A 20,560-nucleotide genomic window follows, 5' to 3' on the forward strand; every position below is an offset into this window, starting at 1 on the left:
CTGATCTGCAGAGGGAGAGGGTGGAACCAAGGTCGGCCACATGGCCTGACGTGCGGGGGAGAACATGGGCTTGGAGTCGGACTTCATGTACTGGGTGCTCCCTCCTCTGGAGGGAGTAGGTTACCTCCTCTAAGGTCATGACCTGTGTATAAAATGGAGATGCAAGAGACAGGAGTCTTAGAGGGCACAGAGTTGTCACCAAATGTGGAGGGACTCAGTCTTTGTTACCAACTCTCCCACCTCTGAAAACCCCCAGTATCTGCTTGTCTTTATTCCATTTTTGTTCTGCATGAGGGTGAATAAGGCACTCGTCTTTCCTGCTCTTGGGCCACAAGCCTCTAGAAGCCAGGACACTGCCCTCCTCCTGCCCACATCCCCTGCAGGTCAGGACGCTGAACTGGCTCAAGTTTCGACTAGAGTCATCACAGAAGTAATTACCAGCATCAGAAGTGGTAGTACCACAGCCACTTCCAGGTCGGCCCTGTGTCCTTCCGCATATATTATTAGCTCATCTAACCCTCTGAGCTTGTCCTGTTATCCATATGTGTGACAGACTAGCAAAGTAGAGGGGGAGAAGAAGGACAGTGACTTGCCAACAGTCACAAGCAGCAGCCCCTAGCAGGTGGGCTGCCCCCAGCCAAACCCTACCCCTACATCCAGACCAATGGCCAGAGAACAACCAAGAGCTCTAGGCTCACTCAAAGCCTCACACAGGACAGGAATCCCTGCCACAGAACTCAGAATTTTGTTTCCTCGAGTAGCAAAAACTAAACTCACATGGAATTATCTTCCTCCCCTTGTATACTAAAAACTTCACAGGCAGTGAAAATTAAAGGCATTTTGATACATGCCTCTTTGTATCTTGGCACCTGGAATGGAACCTTGCATAGACTGAGGGGAAATACTGAATGACCAAGGACATGAATGGACAAATGATCACGTGGGAGAGAGAGGTGTTTGTCACAAGTCCTCTGCCACCAACACACTGTCCTAAAAATAAAATGCTACAAAATATAAAATGAGTTGCAAGATATATTAAGAACACAGCCAAACTTCCGTTACTGACATGAATGGAGGGAGGGAGGCAGAGGGAGAAAGAAAAAAAGAAACTGAGTACCTACTACGAATGAGACACCACGAGAGCATGCTCAGATGAAGTAGTTCCATGGCACTACCACCCTCCTCCTTTGAGACAAGTCTCACTGCTGTGACTTTACAGGCCAGGAGGCAGAGGCCTGAAGAGGCTGATCAGCTTCTCTGAGGACACCATAGGACCAGGAGCTCACCCCCTTCTCCCTGACCCCACAACCTGGTTTGGCTGCCCAGACTCACCAGTCCTCATGGCAGAGGTCCACTGAAAGGCTATCAGACCTCAAGCTAGAAGATTCTCTGCCCCGCCGGGGAGCCGTGATCAGAGAGACCTGGGGCTGGACACCTGGGCACGTGCGTCCCATCGAAGGCACCCTCGGTGCCTCTCAGCATCCTCCAGGAGGACAGTCACTCACAGACGAAGGGGGCTCTTGTCTCCCAAGGACAGCTTCTCTGTGATCTGCTCCGCTAACAAGGCTGCTCCTTAGGCTTCTGGACCACGACTTCCCTGTTCCTTGGATGGGTTTCCTTTTCACTTTTCCTCAGAAGCTCTTCCGATGTGCAAACCTGGCCAGGCAACCTGTCCTCAGCCTACTTTCCCGGCCTGTCTGCCGGCTGCTTCTTCTGTCTCTCCCCGCCTTGCCTGGGACACTGCGCACTCCCCGTTTGATCGGGGAGAAACCAGTCTGTGACAGAAACCGGAGCGAGCCCTGGGGAATGATGGCAGCACACATCTTCCCGTTGCCTGGTGCTGCTCTGAGAGGAGTAATGGCCCTTAGCTTTCCTCAGAGTGGGATGAGGGGAGGAGGGGATGAGGCTGCAATTTACGCTGATTCAAATATTTGGAGATACTCCCTCACAGGAACAAAGGGATGCCAGAGAAACCACCTCCCTGGGAATCTCAGGAGCTACTGGTGCAAGTCCGCCTTTATTTTATTCCACGAACTACTGGCTTAGTTTTTATCTCAATATTTTAAACTCAGGTAGTGTTCTAGCAAACAACAATAACAACAACAAAAAACAAAAAAAGCAAAAGCAAAAAACAAACCAACCCAATGAATATTAAACTCCTTCCGTCCCTTGAAATCAACCTTCTGCACCAGCTCAAAAGACATGTTTGTGCCATTCTTGAACCTTTTCTGATGTGACATTTTCTAGATGAAAGCAAAGAGCTGGTCAGAGAGGAGGGGGCGCTGCCCTTAACCAAATCTGAGTCTATCAGATAGGAAATCATTTGTAAATGCCTGATGTTTACTCTGTATCAGTGTGGAAAACAGATGCCCGGGTCCTACGGTCCTATGGTCCTCCTACGGTGGGAGGGAAACAAAGACAAGAGATTCTTCTGATAGTGTTTTGTTGACTTAACTGACAACTAAAAGCAAGACTGTTCCTACCTTTCAAGTAAACAAAAGAGAAACCTATTGATTTATTCATCTCTCCCTCTCTCCCGGACCCTCTCCACAACCTTCTCTGTCTGTCGGTCTCTCTCCTCTCTGGGTTCTCCACCTCAGGATCTAAGGAGAGTCTAAAAGCTTGTTATTGTTACCCTGAAATTAAAAAGACTCTCAGGAGGGGCGCCTGGGTGGCTCAGTGGGTTAAAGCCTCTGCCTTCGGCTCAGGTCATGATCTCAGGGTCCAGGGATCGAGCCCCGCATTGGGCTCTCTACTCAGCGGGGAGCGTGCTTCCTCCTCTCTCTCTGCCTGCCTCTCTGCCTCCTTGTGATCTCTGTCAAATAAATAAATAAAATCTTAAAAAAAAAAAAAAAAAAAACCTCTCAGGAAAAAAAAGAAATTAGTGTCCATGAGGAAAGCGAAAAAAGTTGGTAGGGGTAAGTGGCAGGGGCACAGGCTGGCTGTGTTTAACTTGTGTCTAATCACTGATCAAACAGTGATCGCTCTCAAGCAGAGGGGCTTATGTATGGTTTTTTCTTTTAAATCACCCTTTTAAAATGAGGTATAACATTCACATACTCCATGCACAAAGTTAAGTATAGAGCCTGAACAGGCTTTATAAAATTAACCTACTTTCATAACTACCACTCACTCAGATCAAGATGCGGACTGTTATCTTCAGCCCCAACATCTCCTGCCTCCGTAATTTGGGTAGTGTTTTTCCTTCACCACCACCACCACCACCGCCGCCGCCATTCAACTCTCACTCAAAAATAACTAGGAATCCCGGAGAAAGTGCAAATTCAAGAAGTCACAGGCAATCCCAGAGGCGACACCCAACATATTTCCTCAAGGAGTCAACGTCCACATTTCTATGGGACACAAGAAATGACATGTTCTTTATTGAGCCCAGTCCTCTAAGAAAAAAACCAACCAAAAACAAAAACAAAAAACCTCTGAATGCATAGAAATTTCCAAAGAAGCTCCTATCTTGCAGAGAAACAAGAGAGAAAGGAGGCTGGTGTGGGTGGGAGTGAGGGAAGAGAGCAGTGTCAGTTCTGCCCTCGCCCAGGCCTCTCGGGGAGACTGTGTCCCAAGCAGACCCTCGTGTGGCTTCATCGCAGCCAGCAGCCCCCACCGGTGGGAGGGACCCATCATGAAAAAGATCCCAGACCAAAGAAGCCAGTGCCACCACACCTGACCGGTCCTTGCGCCGGTCAGTCCCACCTTGGGGACTGGCTAGGAGGGTGGCACCTCACTTTTCTGCTAGTAAAATGGGTTTCCTAGAACCAATCCCTCTGCCCACAAAGGAGCGCCGTGAGGCTGAGTGAAAGCAACCACGTGAATCCACGTTGGAGCAAACAGAAGGGAGCACGGTATCGGGAGACACACAGTCTCAGAGACATCCAGTCTGGGAGTTTTAAAGTAGGGGCGGAAAACTCCACCACCTTGGGGTCTGGCAGGTATACTGAAGGGCGCAGCTGGCCAGGAGCAGCTGGGACACGCTGGGACAAGGGCTCCCTGTCTGAAAGCGGCAGACACTTGGACACCTGTTGATTGTTGCCATGTGGAGAATCTAGGCTCAAGAAGGCAAAGCATTCTGATCTTTGAAAGAAATCAGAATCTCATTTTCATGTGAAATAATACAATTTTTAAAATTTGACATGGAATCAGGGGTGCCAGGTTGGCTTAGTCGGTTAAGTGTCTGCCTTTGGCTCAGGTCATGATCCCAGGGCTCTGGGATCGAGCCCCTCTTCCGGCTCCCTGCTTGGAGGGAGCCTGCTTCTCCCTCTCCCTGCTGATCCCCCTGCTTGTATGCTCTATTAAATAAATAAATAAAATATTTAAAAACAAATAAAATTTGACATGAGACCTGGTTTAAAAGAAAAGTGATGCCATAAGCCAATGGACAAATATCACCATGAGGATGTGACCTTCAGACCAATAGTTCCCAACCTCTGGTCAGGACATACTGGTCTTCCAGCCCGAGACTGTCAATGTTTGGTCCCACCCCATCACTCTGCAGAGATCAGCATGTACCCTGGACAGCGGCAGCTCACTGTGGCTAGAAGGGGCCACACACTCCAGACTAAGAAGGACCAAACGAGTCCAGCATCCTCTTTAAAAATAAATAAATAAATAAATAAAACAAACAAAAAACCAACAAAAAGCAGATTCTGAAATGAAAGCCCAGGAAGGAAATGTGGTTTTACCAAGACCTTCACAGACAACAGTGAGGCTTCCCCATTCCTGTTTCTAGTTCCCCATTGCCTGACCTCCTTTCTCTGCAGGTGGAGGCCAGGGCTAGTGAGGGGCGAGCACAGGCAGCAAGCATGTGATCAGGCCTCATCTCATGGACCTGGGGATCCCGCTCACCCTAGATGGCCCACCTGGTCCTCAAGCCCAAGGCACCCTGCTGGCAGGGGCCGCTGGAGGAGACCATTGCTTACCTGCACATCCAGGTTTTTTCTAGAGGAGGCAGGTGTGTTGGCGTAGGAACTGATGGAGGAGCTGGTGTTGATGTCATCGGTGCTGAGGTTGTCTATGGTGTCACTGATCCCACTGCTGACGGAGCTGCTGTCATCCCAGCTGCTGAGACAAACACATTCTGAGCACCAAAACCTCACGCTGGGTCAGCTCAGGCCAACAACACAAACAAGTGCATACCAGCCCCGAAGGTGCCTACAGCATAAAGCCCCAGACGAAGCTCTTCTTGCCTCTAACAAGACTCATCTCCAGGACACCATCTATCCTTGCTGTTCTGGACTGGGAGCTGGGCAAAGTGGCAGAGATGGACCTTCCCCCACATGGAGGGTGGCTGGACAGAGGTGGCTGGAGACGCTCCCTGCCTCCTACCCCGTCCTCAAGTCCATCCTGGGAACTCTGCAGAAGCGAATGGCTACTTCTCAGACCTAGCGGCAGAGGATAAGCAGTGGGCTTGGGGACTATTGCTGGAGGCAGAGAGCAGTGCTCTCCTGGGGGCGGGGGGGTCAGAGGGCAAACATGGGGTGCTCTACAAAGGTTCTAGACTCCACTCCTGGAGTCAAATCCCAGGGGAAGAAAAGCCTCAGAAGTCAGCAGAAACCTGTCAATTCTATTAGCACTTCTAACTCTAATAGCCTCCCAGGATGCATCTAAAACAGAGTCCATTTCCCAAACCACAAATCCACCAAGGCCACCCCCAACCGCTCAAGTCCAGTCTCCAAGCAATGGTTCTTCTTTCTCCTCATTATCTCCCACTGCCACCAAGACTTTTAACCCATCTCCTGGTCTTACCACGTCTACCTGCCAAACATATCCCCACGTGCCCAACCCTCCACCTCTTCTGCTGCTCCACACTTCCAGCTGGTCTCAGCTCTGCCTGGGCGACCGCCAAGACACCACTGAGCCCCATGCCCCACTTGTCCCTAACAATTTGTTCTCCTCACAGCAGCCAGGACCATCCTTCTGAAACATGAATCATACCCTATGGGTCCGAGGCGTAATACCCTCCATGGGCTTCTTAGGCACTTAGAGCCCAAACTTGAAGTGACCACAAGCTTCCGATCCAGCCTCCCTCTCCAGCCCTGCCTCGTGCCCGCCTCTTCATCCCTCCTGGTTCTCATCTCACAGACTCTTATCCCTTCTATGCCAACAGGGTTCTTGTGGTCAAGACTCTACATTTGTTGTCCCTCTTCCCAGACATAGGACTGGGACTCCCCTCATCCCCGTACCTACAATGCCCACCTCCCACACCCCAACCAAGCCTGCCGCATTCTCTCCTGTTTGGTTGCAGGGTGGTGGGTATAGAGCAGGTGCTCAGGAAATACTCGTGGATTTAAACTTGTGGGAGTGAGAAGTCGAGTAAACTACAAAGGAAGCTTCCAGTACAAATGTAACCTGATCTACTTGATTGAGTGGAAAAGTAAGTACTCTTGTTCTCCTATGGTGCAGGTAGAGGTACCGAGGCTTAGAAAGGTAAGAAAGGTGGGGTGCCTGGGTGGCTCAGTGGGTTGGGCACCTGACTCTTGTGTGAGCTCAGGCTGCAGTCTTGGGGTCATGGGATGGAGCTCGGGGTCGGGCTTGAGACTATTTCCCCCTCCTCTGCTATCCACCCCACCTCTCTCATGTGCGTGCTCTCTCTCTAAAATAAGATCTTTATTTTTTTTTAAAGATTTTATTTATTTACTTATTTGACAGAGACATAGGGAGAGCAGGAATGCAATCAGGGGAAGTGGGAGAGGGAGAGGCTTCCCACCAAGCAGGGAGCCCGATGCAGGGCTTGATCCCAGGATCCTGGGATCATGACCTGACCTGAAGGCAGAAACTTAATGACAGAGCCACCTGGGCGCCCCAAAATAAAATCTTTAAAAGAAAAAAGAAAGAAAGGCAGGCAAGGTTGCATTAGACCAGACAGCCAGCAAAAGATGGACCAGAACCTGGATCGCGCCCTTCTGACTCCAGAACCACCTACTTTACTGTGATGCCAAACGGCTTTCTGTTGTATCAGCTTTCAGCACGCACCAGAACGGCAGGACACGGCTCATGGTCTCAGGAGAGGCAGAGGCTTAGAAGGTCTTACCCACGGGCCCGTGTCCACACTCCCACGTCCAGTGGCAGGCGCCAACCTCGCCGCTTGGTGAGCCACGTCCCCTCAACCTGCAGGCGCACAGCTCATACTTATCCAACCCTTCGGGGCTGAACTCCACTCAGCGGACAGACAGGGCAAGCTGCAACAGCAAGTTGCTACCAGCTGTGGACTCTGAACTCAGCCTCCTCCCCCCAGCTCATTCTTTGACAAGTCATAACACCAAAGCCTCAGTTTCTTTATGGGAGACCCGTGGATGACAGCCCGAGGCTGACAACCATGTGGCTCTGCTGGAGGGAGCAGGACCTAACAGATGAAGAAGGGCCCAAATCGGCTCTCACGATGATAAATAAATAAATAAATAAATTGCCACAGGAGTCTTTAATTGCATCTGCTCTCTGAGGTTAGCAGTTTAATATATCTGCAATTTCCTATGATCCAGTGAAGAAGAAAGAGGATTGAAGGATTCTCCTGGCTGGCAGGGAGAAGGCGGGAAGTTAGTAACAGATGCCCATGAATCCAAGGCCCGGAGTTTTCGCTTTGAAATTGTACTCCCTCCTCCCGTATGGCCTTTCAACACCAAGCTATTATGCCAGTGGGGCATGGGGCCCTTATTGGACACAAGCTGCTTCCCACATTGGTGCCCGGAGCATCTCAGAGCTACCCTGACTGAGCCGGCCCAGACAGGAAGAAACAAGTGACTGCCGCCAGGGAAGGTGGGTGTGGGGACCCCAGGGATGAGGATGAAGGCACAGGGACACCGAGGGCAGCCCGGGCTGAGCAAGAGTGGTCTTGGTGCCAGAAACCCTGTCTATGGAGAACCAGCCATGTCCCCCTCCCTTCTGGATCTTTTGGGATACTGGCAAGTCTGTCTGGATGTAAAAATTGGTTACTTCAAACTTGGCCTTTCCCCCAGATTCAGGGTGTCAGTGATCTCGAGCCACCAAGATCAGAGGCAGTGCGTTCCAGGATGGGACTGGAAGGTGAAGTCGTTGGAGGAGATGCCTGGGATAACAATGCTGCCCCAACAAGGGAACGTGGGCTAGACACTGGCTCTTCGGTGCCTCTCTTAGATTTTCACGGCATCCATAAACTTCTGAACAGATGTCAAGTGCTGAAATGATCTCTTTAACTTGGCCTAAGACAGCACTGCCCAAACCTGCATGACCACACAGAAGACGCCAAGAAGAACGGAGCAGGGCTCTGGAAGAGATGCAAACAGAGCCTGAACCTCCAGGGAGCACTTCGTCCTCACCTGCCCGAGAAGGCAGCGAGTAGCACAGAGGGAAGCAGAGAGGAGAGGAAGGATGTCACAGGAGCACCCCTATCCAGCCATACCTGAGGCCCTGGGAAGACAGAAGCAATCGCTGGGAAGCTCGAAGTGAGAATTAATAAATTTCTTTCTTTTGCTCAAAACTAGTTTGCTTTGGGTTCTGTCTCTTGGTATGCTCATGTGACCGAATGGGGAAGTGCCATTTGTTTGTAAAAGGACTCCAGACATGTGGCTGAAGAGTCAGACAGGAAAAAATGTAGAAAGCATGCAGAAGCCATCCAGACAGGAAGAACATTAGCTGCATCCAATCAAGTGGCAAAGGCAATTAGGTACAACCTGCACCCAGGGTACCAAAGTCCACTGACCCAAGTCTGGGTGAGCAATGTCGAAAGGGGTTACAGAAGCGGATTACAATGGAAATGTGAAAGGAACACAAAAGATCTGTGTTTGCTACATGCTGAAATGAGATTCCAGCTCAAGGGATACAGGAGACACAGCAGAGAGAGCTACAGTGTATTCAGCTCTGGCTCTGGAACAATCGTTCTGGAGTACGAGGTGACCATCCCTGCGTCTTGCTCTTGATCCCGTACGATGGTTCAGAGCCCACTGGAGATGACAAACGTATTGCCCTTTCTTTCTTTCTTTTTTTTTTTTTTTTTAAGATTTTATTTACTTATTTATTTGACAGACAGAGATTACATTTATTTGACTGACAGGCAGAGAGGCAGGCAGAGAGAGAGAAGGAAACAGGCTCCCTGCTGAGCAGAAAGTCGGACGTGGGGCTCGAGTCCAGAACCCTGAGATCATGACTTGAGGCCAAAGGCAGAGGTTTTACCCACTGAGCCACCCAGGCGCCCCTGTATTGCACTTTCTTGGGAGTAAATGACTTTAAATCCTTGGGAAGGTTTAAAAAGAGGGGAGCTGAGGGAGTAAATCATAATATGAATAAAGTACAGGATGAAATCTTTGTGATCACTGGATAATCTCTATATATTTATAATACTTAAAAGAATATGGGGCATATTAGAGAAGGTAAATAAAAACAGTCCTCTGATTTCAGTTTTAAATGAGTCCTCCTTTCCGATTTGGATTTTTAAGATGAAAGGTTTAAGGACTGCAGTCAGCCTGTAAAAAAGAATTACAGAGCTTGAGAAAACCTAATTTATGACATTTTAACTTTATTTGGTTTGCAAGAGTTAAGGGCTTAGGAGATTTTGCTTGTTAGGCTGGTGAGTCTACCCTGTCAGATGTTTAAAGAACTTGAGGAAACCAGGCATGTTAAACTTATGAACGCAATCTAAAATATTTAAGGAAACCTAATTATCCAAGTTTCCAAACAGTACTAATTGTCAAAACTCAATTTGTCCAAGCTAAATTAGCAAAGTACTAATCAAATAACAAGTGGGAATCATCTTAATTTATACAAAACCTCTTGATTTATAGAGGAGATTTATAAGAAAACCTAGGTTTAAAAATCAAAGCTTTAGTAAATCGAACAGTAAAACCTAATGAAGTCTAGGACGTTCCTTTTGGATACAAAAGCACTCTTTAGACATTTAGAAAACTATTATGGCAGATTTTGTTTTGTGAATGAATGAAGGATTTTTAGATGAATGACCAGAAGAACAAATGAACCCAGGAGAGGGGCACCTGGGTGACTCAGTGGGTTAAGCCTCTGCCTTCAGCTCAGTCATGATCTTAGGGTCCTGGGATCAAGCCCCGCATGGGGCTCTCTGCTCGGTGGGGAGACTGCTTCCCCCTCTCCTTCTGACTGCCTCTCTGCCTACTTGTGATTTCTCTGTGTCAAATAAATAAATAAATTAATAAATTAAATCTTTTTTAAAAATAAAAAAATAAATGAACCCAAGAGAACATACCTCCTCTCTCTACTAGTTTTCTCCACTCCAGTTCACCTTTGCTCTACATTGCAAGACTTCCAAATTTACTCCGAAAGAGCTCCCCCAAATCTCAGTGGAAACACTGTGTCCAATATTGTGGGAAGATGAGCAGAGCAGAGCAGAATCCCAGGTCCTCCTCCTGCCTTGCCGGCTGTATTATAGGAAATTCAGAGGAACATGGGATACAGAGCTTGGCTGATCCCCACCCCCCGCTTTTTTTTTTTAAAGTTTCAATACAGCATATCATGTTTATGCCCTATAAATTATTTGGCAGAGACAGCTAGAGAAATGGCAAGAAGATCCTTCCATTGATTGCTCTGAACCATCAGTACAAACACAGAGCATCGCAGCCAGATCAGGCACATCCCTTTTACTCTACTCAATGAAATGTTCCCCTCATTGGCAGTCACACAATGACACAAAAGGTATGACAAGTGATCATACAGGAAAACAACCTTCAGGGGCTCCTGGGCGTCTCAGTGGGTTAAGCCTCCGTCTTCAGTTCAGGTCATCGTCTCAAGGTCCTGCGACTGAGCCCCGCATCGGGTTCTCTGCTTGGCGGGGAGCCTGCTCCCCCCTCTCTCTCTGCCTGCTTCTCTACCTACTTGTGCTCTCTGTGTGTGTGTGTGTGTGTGTTAAATAAATAAATAAAATCTTTTTTAAAAAAAGAAAGAAAACAACCCCCAGTGGGTGGGTGGAAGGAACTCATCAAACACTTGTCCTTGTTCTTCAAGACTCTTAAACTCACTACTTTTGCATCCTAAGCCAGGGACCTTGGAGTCACATGTCCATCTTACCCAGTGAGTCAGCGCCCTCTATGGGTCAGGCATGGCACCAGGCCGTGTGAAAGCAGTGAGGACTCCCAGTTGTCCCTACCCCAGACAGCGAGGCCGGGGCATGTGACAGACAAACACAGAGCCAAGGCACAAATAAAAATGTAACACAGGGAGATGAGCAATGAGAAACTGCACCAAGTAGAAACGGTGAGGGTTCCAGACATTTCTACAGACTTTGATACCTCCCCAAGCCACCAGCCAGGGGTCAGCCCAGATAACAGAGAGAGTCTGCAGAGTGCTAGATCCCAGGCCCACCAACAATCTCTGCTGTGCCAACATCTCCCTGGAGGCATGGAAATGGCAACAGCAAGGGGCCAGGAGAACAAGGTCCTGCCGCCAGCCCTCCCCAGAACTACTACTTCCCATTAGAGTTTAGACACCTCCTTTTCTCTCTAGACCCCAGACTTCCGTAGAATGAGGGAACTGAAAGCAGCCATCCCAGACATCTACCTGACATCCTAGGAGTTTAAGCTCAGAGAAAAGTTGGTCCAGAGGCAAATGGGCACATGGAAGGTCCCAACCAGGCTCAGAGCATCTCCTCCCATTCAGTAAAAACTGCCCAACGGGTAACTGGACGTTCAGTCTTTGGGTTCCTTCTTTGCTAATTTCACCCCTCAAAATATTTTTAAGGCACACACAATCTTTTAAATACTTGGAATGGGTGCCCGTATTTTATACACAGGAAACGATTAGCTAACCCCGAGTAGAGACAGAGACAGAGACAGCCTTTCCCATTCGACACAATCCCCACCTGCTCCTCTTCACGCACCTGGCTGGCCCTGCGATTTGAGTGTGCAGACCCTCCGATAAAGGTAATAATACAAGTCACAATATAGAGTTGGCATTAGACCACACTATTTCTCCACAAAGGAATAGAATGCAATCTTACCTCTTATTTATAGCCACCACTGAAAGGGTTTACCAAAAGCCAGGTACCGTACTAGGCATGTCACATGTATTATTCCACTCCCATTCTTCCCTTGGATGACACACAGGCTTAGGGCCCAGAGGTCAACAGAAGGGTGGGATTCAAACCAGACTCCATGCAACCTTCTAGTTCATCCAAAATTGAGCAAATATAAATCGGCTTGGAAATGTCTGCTAACCAGTTTTATCATCAGAGGACCTCCACCAGCGGACAGTTGCCACGTGCATCAAGAAGAGACCTGATTTTGTCTTGCCATTTGCGACGACATGGATGGAACTTGAGGGTATCATGCTTAGCGAAATAAGTCAATTGGAGAACGACAACTATCATATGATCTCCCTGATATGAGGAAGTGGAGATGCAAGATGGGGGGTTAGGGGGTAGAAGAAGAATAAATGAAACAAGATGGGATTGGGAGGAAGACAAGTCATTGAGGGAGACAAGCCTCAACTGAGGGTTGCTGGGAAACAGGGGTTGGGAGAGGAGGGTGGGGTTATGGACATTGGGGAGGATATGTGCTATGGTGAAGTGTGAGTGTGAGTGCTGTGAAGTGTGTAAACCTGGCGATTCACAGACCTGTACCCCTGGGGATAAAAATATATGTTTATTTAAAAAAAAAAAAAGAAAAAGAGACCTCATTTTGACCAAAACCATGACCTCAACTCTTTGTCTACTAAGCTCTTTAAAAAAAAAAAAAAAAAAAATTTATTTATTTGACTGATAGAGTGAGAGAGAAAAAGCCCTAGCAGGGGGAACGGTAGGTAGAGAGAGAAGCAGGCTCCTCGCTGAGCAGGGAGCCCAAAGCAGGGCTCGAACCTAGGACCATGACCAGAAATGAAGGTAGATGCTTAACCCACTGAGCCATCCAGGACCCAGGGGCCCCTGTCTACTACCTCTTGAAAGATGTGAAGAGAAAAGATTCTCCAAAAGTGACCAGAAAATCCACTCAAACATGGACAGACCCATAAAGCCAGGAGGATCCTGTTTCAGTCTTTCAAGACATGCTGAGATCACGGTGTCAGGAATTCAGATGTCACTCAGAAGGCTTGAAGCACAAATTTAACAGCCAAACAAACACAAGCTCTCTGCTATGAAGAACAGAGGTGAAAGCATCATAAATGATTTCAGCTCCTCACACTCCCTGTTTTCTCCCCTGTTGTGGGGAGTGCGCATTCCACAGAACCAAGGAGAGAATCCTGCCTTCCCCCATGCACCCCGTCCCCGAAAATTCGCCTCTCATCTGGACACATTTTTTATATCAAGTTCTTCCAGGGAGTATCCAGAATGCAGGAGGAATTTGTAATGGCCCTGAACTCGTGTGATTTCATATTTATAACTTCATCTCCCATGAAGCAAAAAAGCAAAACGGAATCCCAAGGTTAAAGGGATGATTAAACAGATTTTTCCACTAGGGTTTACACACCCATGCGTGAGGAATCCTGTGTTTCAGCAAAAGACTCCCAACAGAGGGGAGACCGAAGGGTCCAGGCGGTCTCTACAATCTTCAGATGGACTCCCTGTGAGATAGTGTTGTTTACTCAAGGGAAACATGCTGACCAATGTTGTAAAAAAAATAAATAAACATCGAGCATACTCGTTCTCCGCTCGCTGATAAACCACAGCAAGTTAGCTGAAAGGAAGTGCCTGAACTGTGGCAACTGCGATTCTCAAAGGTTCTCAGAAGCAGTCTTCATAACAGCAGCACCTAACCCGCTACCCCCAAACCCCAAAGCCTAGTCCACTTGGCATCCTCAGGAGCCATCCAGGCCCCGGCTCTCTGCCTCTCTCCGGGGGGCTGAACGCGTGCTACACAACCACCAAGGCTGCGTCCAGGCCTTACCTGCTTACTTTTCCAGTTCTGCCCCAGAATCACAGCAGAGCTCATTTTCAGGGCCCTGCCCCCCCCCCCCCCCCCCCCCCGCCAGACAGATGTATTGGGTTGCAAGAGCCCAGACTGGTGGAACTCGTTTTCTGGCTATTGTTCAAGGCAATTGTTCCCGCGAAACCCCAGGGCCCAAGAGGAATGAGATCCTTTGGTGTGGATGAGTGAGCAAGCCCAACTGTAGGCTTAGCAGTGACCCCTGGGGAAGGGAAAGGGTTTGGCTATCTTCCTTTCCCACCAGACAGGTATGTTAACTATTTCCCTCCCGGGGGTATCCTTAAGAGCATCACCTCCTCCAGCCACTGGAGCAGGGTGGGGTGGGGGGGGGAGGGCGGGAGGATTAAGAAAATCCACCTTCAAAGAAGGCAGGAGCACCCCCACAGAACCCCACATTTCATTGTCTATCTGGGAATGATAATAACTGAACAGCCAACTTTAAAGGAAGTTCAAAGTTGTGGCAGACCTCATGCTAATTACATGCATTATTTCAGTTAGTCCTCACACCTCCGTGATACAAATAACACTCACTGGTGGCTTACGCATGTGCCGGGCCCTTCTACTTACATTTTCTTTGGGTACCATGAGATAGGTATTCATACGATACCCATTTTAGAGGTAAGACAATCAAGGCCTGGAAACAAAGGCCCAAAGGTCATACAACTATGAAATGCTGAGGCTGGGGTTCAAACACAGACCCCAGGGTGTGCAACTAGCTTGTTTATTTATTCATCTGACACACTTCACGCCGTGAACATCACATGTACTGTAAGGGCTTCAATGTTCTCCACAGTAAAAAAGAAAAAAAAAAAAGAGTTACTCGAAAAAAGCCATAAGCAAACCTCCTCTCTCTAGATTTCACCCTCTGAGAGCAGCCTCCCTGGTTTGCAAAATGGCCCAGAACTAGAGTTTGAAAGTAAGGGGAGACACAAATCCCCAGTGAATTTAGTCTCCTCTAGCAGTGGGCCAGGGGACCACAAAGCCAGGGAGGCTCCAGAGGGAGGCAGCGCAACCATGGAGAGAAAAGTAAAATAGATTTATTTGAACCTGGGTTCCATCAGTGACTTCATCAGAGCTCCTCCCCCCCACCCCCAACCCGCCCCCAGGCCCAGTCCCCAGGAGAGCCAGTCTTCCTCTCCTGTGACACTGTGCTAACACCAGGCCCCGGGAGCCTCTGGTGGGGGCCCAACCAGATCTGCAGGCCCTGCAGAGATAACCAGCTCCTGCCGGCGGTAGCTCAAAAGCCGGGAGCCGGGAGAGAAGCACAGGAAGGAGACACAGGCCCACACTATGGAACCCACGATAAAGTTCTAGGGCAAGAACCTGCCACTTCTCACTGCCACAGCGTCCCAGGGGAGAGCAGCTCCTACAGACGGTGCCAGGTGCAAGGCCAACCATTTGGGGAGGAGAGAGAGAGAAATAAGAGCCCCATAAAGAGGGCTCCAAGGGGATTTAGCAGCATTCAGAATGCCAGGGGTTGAGTTTCACCCCCACAGCACCTTTGTCCCATTTTGGTAACTCATTCCTTTAACAAGTAGGTGGTCCCCTGAGTAAGCGTGAAATTCCTCCCTTCGGCTCCAGGAGCTAGGTCGGCTTGGTCGGGCTGGAAAGCCCAGAGGGAGGCCTTATGGCCTCATTGTTACAGTAGGCACCGTCGCGTCTGCTGACCTCAGCTACACAAAACCCTCCCTCCTCCAAAGAAGGCTGCTGACACTTGGTCCACTGCCGGGAAGCTTTGGCCAAAAGATCTCAACAAACCCAATCTGCCGCCTTTACCGGAAGACATGTGTACCCTGAGCACGAACAGAATTCAGCATGTCACACAGAACTAAGGCAAATCACAGCAAACACACAGGCACCTGGGTAGGTACTGAACACAAGTTACTCCACACACTCCTCTCTATTACCCTACAAAGCACGAACTATCAACGTTCCCTTTTCATGAATGTGGAGACTGAGGCACCTTGGGCGGACTGTCTAGCCTCTGGAAGCCTCAGTCTCCACACTGAGCAGGGAGCCCAATGCAGGGCTGGATCCCAAGACCCTGGGGTCATGCTCTGAGCCAAAGGCAGACACTTAACCCACTGGGCCATCCAGGTGCCCCGGAAAGAATACTTTTTAGTAGATCCCAGTCATAGAAGAACTTAGGGCATTGGCTGGCTGCCTTAGATCTGAAGTAGGTGGAGGGGGATGTGGAATCCCACCGTTCCCATTACCTACCTACCTACCTACCTACACACACACACACACACACACACACACTCTCTCTTAGAGGTCTGGAAACCTGAAAGCACAGAACAGCACTACATTGGACTTGCGGCAGCTGAGAGAGGTGGCTGTCCCCCAAAACTAAATTTTGCAGTTTGTCAGTGGCTAATCCTTAAAAGCTACCCCTTCTGCGGCAACAGGGAAGGGAAGAGAACTCAGGTCAAGAAACAACCCCTGGGGGGGGGGGCGGTGACAGGCTCAGTTGGAAGAGCATGTGACTCTTGATCTCAGGGTCATGATTTGGAGCCCCACATTGGGTATAGAGATTACTGAAAATATAAACAAACTAAAAGAAAAAACAAACACAAAACAAACCCCACAAAACCAGAAACAACCACTCAAAATCAGCTCTGCAACCCCAAAGCAGTTCAGCCCTAGCTAATTAGCCAACCCCAGCACACATGTGAGCTGCTGGTGCCAAACTTCGGTCAGCATTAACATGCCGGGTGTACAACCTCTCCCTCCAGGACCCAATAAATCCAGGCTCTCAGGAGGCCACCCCAGAGCTCCAGGGCACAGTCCCAGCAGCCCAAGGCCATCAGCTGTCCCAGATTTGACTTCCACTTGGGCTCCTGCCTGCTGAATCAGGTATAAGCACAAATCCAGTCACAGATCCAAACACCAGCCGGGAAGCCTCAAAATGATCAGAGAACTGCAGGTAGGTCCTGCTGCAAAGCAGAGTTAAGAGACCACCCCATCCCCTACCCCACCCCCTTCTCAGAAATAAGTAGAATCTGAAAAGCCCAGGCAGGCCATGCTTGCCAGTATCCCGTGCACTTCAGTGAATCCTCTGCACCAAAAAGTGCCCTTCCTCCAGTCGAGCCCATGTTTAAACTGTGAATAAAGCCATTCTGAGCCATCTGCCAAGCCCAGCACAGAAGGCATAGTGATAGGTAAACCTAGGTTCCCATGTCGGCTTTGCCTCTTAATAGCTGTGTGACCTTGAGCTAGTTATTTAACCTCCCTTAGTTCCCACTGCCTCACCTCCAAATTGAGAACAATATTGCTAGCTTTGCAAAGAACATGAAATGAGACAATGTCTGTTAGATGCTTGGCTAGTAGTAGGTGATAATGTCCATTGTTTTCTCTTCTCCCATCTGACTTGAAAATAGAAATGTTTCTCTTTGGGCAGCTTTATAGCAGCCCGGGCTAACAAGAAAATAACTCTTACTTACATCTCCCATGCTATCTCTCTTGGAGCCCAGTTTCCAGAAAACAAAAACAAAAACAAAAACCCACCCAGTAATTTGCAGTATTAGTAAACACAACGGCAAGTTCACCCGGCTTCTTAGATTCCAAACAAAACCTCCAACTGCAAGTCATTTTCATCAGGGCCCTCCAAACCACTAGCAGCCCTTGCCGGGGCCCACACTGCTTCTCTCCAGCTCTCTCCTCCCCCAGACTGAAAGGTCTTTCCCGCAAAAGCCTGGAATAAGGATCAAAGACAGCTGGGTGATCAATACCCAGTTTTTCAGTCTCAACAGCCTAATTTGATAAGATGGTCTCGGAAAGACAGTATTACCCAAATGTCCAGGGGGACCAAGGACATTTGTGTAAGGCTCTGGCTTCCTCCAGATGATAGCTCTGGTAGCTCTGGTTAGAGTGAATGGAGCTGGGGGTCGCAGGGTAAAGGATGCTGAATTCCTGACCAGTGGCTCCCCCACCACAGAGCCCACCGGGGATTTTGGCAGCTGCACCACCGGTTGCTAGCACCGCCGGCTTTCCAGTATCATCGGCAGACAGGGAAGGCAGACACACAGCACACCCCGACCCAGACCCAGAAATTTTAAGAAATCATCCTACCTGGTAAGGTTTCCAGGCCAGAGCATTTCACTACATTGTGGTCCTTAGAGAAAGCGGACAAAGAAGCCAAAAGAATCTCTCGGTGGCCACTCGTCAGCCAGGCAGGCAAGCCAGCCCACGTTGGGCCAGGGAATCCCGGGCACCCAGCAACTCGGCAGCTAAAGGACCAGTCAGATGGGGATCACTCTTCGCCAGCCCAGGAAAGAAATCTGACCCACCAACAAAATTAACCCCTTAAGTGCTGAAGGAGAGAGAGGTCAGGCCGGAGAGCTAGTAGTATCAAGTCAGCTGTGAAAAGTTTCAGCGAAGCAAAAGCGTAGAGCAAACTCTGAAACCATTACCGTAAAGCACCTAGTAGGAGGGCCCTCACTATGGTCCCGGGTGTATCTGCAACAATGGGTCAAGCTGAATAAAATCTAAACGTGAAACAATAACAACAACAACAAAAAAACCCAACATTTTAAATCCCCATGGACTGTGCCAAAATGTTGGAAAAAGTCCTTTCAGCCAAAAGTGCTACTATTAACAATGACACACACAATAAATCACTGATGATAACATATCTTAGCTTATTCCATTGACAACTGAAAGCAAAGCATTTGATTGAAATAATTAGCCTGCAAAGATAACTTCTGAACCCTAAAGGGAAAAGATATCCATCTGTACAATGAACAGTGACGCACATAATTTCTGGAGATGTCAATTTTGATACAGTGCCAACAAAAATACACATTAATTCCTGATGCTACTTTTTTTTTTTTTTTAAAGGAAGTTCACTCTATGCATCCCTACTTTAAACATTATGGTACAAAGGCTGGGAGGGGCGGTGGGCCGCGGAGAGTCCCAGTTCTGGGATGGGAAGGGGTTGCACCGACTAATCCCTATTAAAACCTGTAATCAAGGAATTCAGAAGGAACTATGTAAACAGATGCTGTGAACAATGAACAACTGTTTTACTCTTGAAAATTCAAAAGCAAAATTATGTTATAGCCACAAGCTTTTATTTTAAAATGAAGAAGGATTAAGATGCTCTCCAAAACCCCAACTCCCTCTCCAAAAATCCTACCAGTTGGCTCCTGGCAACTTTCAAAGACTTTCTCTGAGAAAGGTTCCCCCGTCCTCACCCCACCCTGGGCTGCCTCTCCAGAAGGATGGGGGTGTAGGGGGTTGTGTGTGTTCGAGAGGAGGGGGTTGGGGGGGTGGGGGAGGAAATAATAACTGGCTCCAAGCAGGGTCTTGTGTGGTCAGAGTTTGCTCAGCAAACAGAAGCCTTTCAAAGGGGGAATGAAGAGCCAGTCCTCCCCCAACCAAGAAGGAGGGAGTAAAAGTTCAACTCAGAGAGGAAACGGAGTCTAGTGGGGCTTCCCAGGTGAATGTAAAGGCAAACGTGTCCAGGAGCAGAGATTGTAATCTTGAAGGAGTCCCAACTGAAGTTAATCATTCACATCTCATCCCTCAGGGCCCTCCCCCACTTGGAAAAATGCTGCCAGCATCTGCAATGGGGGAGTGGGAGACAGAGGCTAAGGGGTGGGGGAAGGGTGAATTTGGGGAGGCCGTGTGGCTCAGATTTATTGAGACAAAAAGTCAGGATGGATCCAACTCAGTCTGACAAAGATGGTTTTAAACTGGTCCGCCTACCTTCTGCACTGTCCCTGGAAATGAATGTATCTCTCTACCATGACTTGAGACTCTGGCTGACCTCTGGGTTAATTTGGGTAGAATGGGATGGTGACTATATACATGCAGACCTATAGATATGGATATGTATATATACATATATGTAGCATATACACATATGTGTGTATAGACACACATACACATACAAAAAATTTCCACCATTTACCATACTTGTTCCTTGTCCTTGTTTTTGGCAAATTTAATATGTAAAAATCCAGAACAACCACCAACATAAATTAGGGCTGTATATCCATTCATTTAGTTATTCATTCAACTAACTGATATTTATTCAGCAGTTGGTGTATGACAAATCACTGTTCTAACTGCTGAGGACACAACAGTCAAAAAAATAGTCCAGAAATTCCCTATATTAATTAAATTTACATTATAGTGGTAAAACAATAAAATAAATGAGACTAAATGTAAATTTTATATTAAGGATAAATGCTAAGAAGAAAAAATAATATAGGGAAGAGGATGTGATTGGGAGGAGAGGGAGGGAAGGTTGTGTGAAATTTTTCTTAGAGTGGTTGGGAAGGCCTCCTAAGGGCATGATTGTTACGACATACCTGAATGAAGTATGGAAGCTGGTTATATGACTCTCTGGGGGCAAAAAGCCTTCCTAGAGAGGAAACGGTCAGTGCAAAGGTCCTGGGCAGGATACAACTCGCACTTTCATTCCAAGAACCCAGAGCCTGGTGTGGCTAGAGCAAAGAGAACAGTGAAATAAGGGAAAGCTTAGGAGGTCAGGTCAGCGAAGCCAAAGGGTTAAGGGAGGGAAAGGGTCCTTAAGGAGACCCTTAAGGAGTTGCTGTAAGCATCTTGGCTTTTTCTGTCAGAGAGGAAAATTTTTTTTACAAGGGCAAAGTTTATTGCACCAGACAATGTGCTTGGGGACGGGGGCGAGGGGGATGTGTCCGTTCTCTTTCTGTGGTTGAAAGAATCACATC

General features: G+C 48.3%; 1 protein-coding gene across 12 annotated transcripts in view; it reads right to left on the bottom strand.

The window, feature by feature from the left end:
* NAV2 (neuron navigator 2) overlaps positions 1 to 20,560 on the bottom strand; it is a 397,156-nt gene that overhangs the window by 74,118 nt on the left and 302,478 nt on the right. For 9 of the 12 annotated variants that reach the window (XM_045066131.1, XM_045066132.1, XM_045066138.1 and 6 more), the window contains one exon: positions 4,932 to 5,073. In XM_045066131.1, coding sequence (XP_044922066.1) covers positions 4,932 to 5,073 — 142 coding nt within the window. The remainder of the gene's footprint in view (positions 1 to 4,931; positions 5,074 to 20,560) is intronic. The other 3 variants (XM_004752128.3, XM_004752124.3, XM_004752130.3) reach the window with 1 other exon arrangement.

This window comes from Mustela putorius, unplaced genomic scaffold (assembly GCF_011764305.1).
Source record: "Mustela putorius furo isolate JIRA1106 unplaced genomic scaffold, ASM1176430v1.1 tig00003859_pilon_pilon_pilon, whole genome shotgun sequence".
In the NCBI taxonomy this organism is placed as follows: domain Eukaryota; kingdom Metazoa; phylum Chordata; class Mammalia; order Carnivora; family Mustelidae; genus Mustela; species Mustela putorius.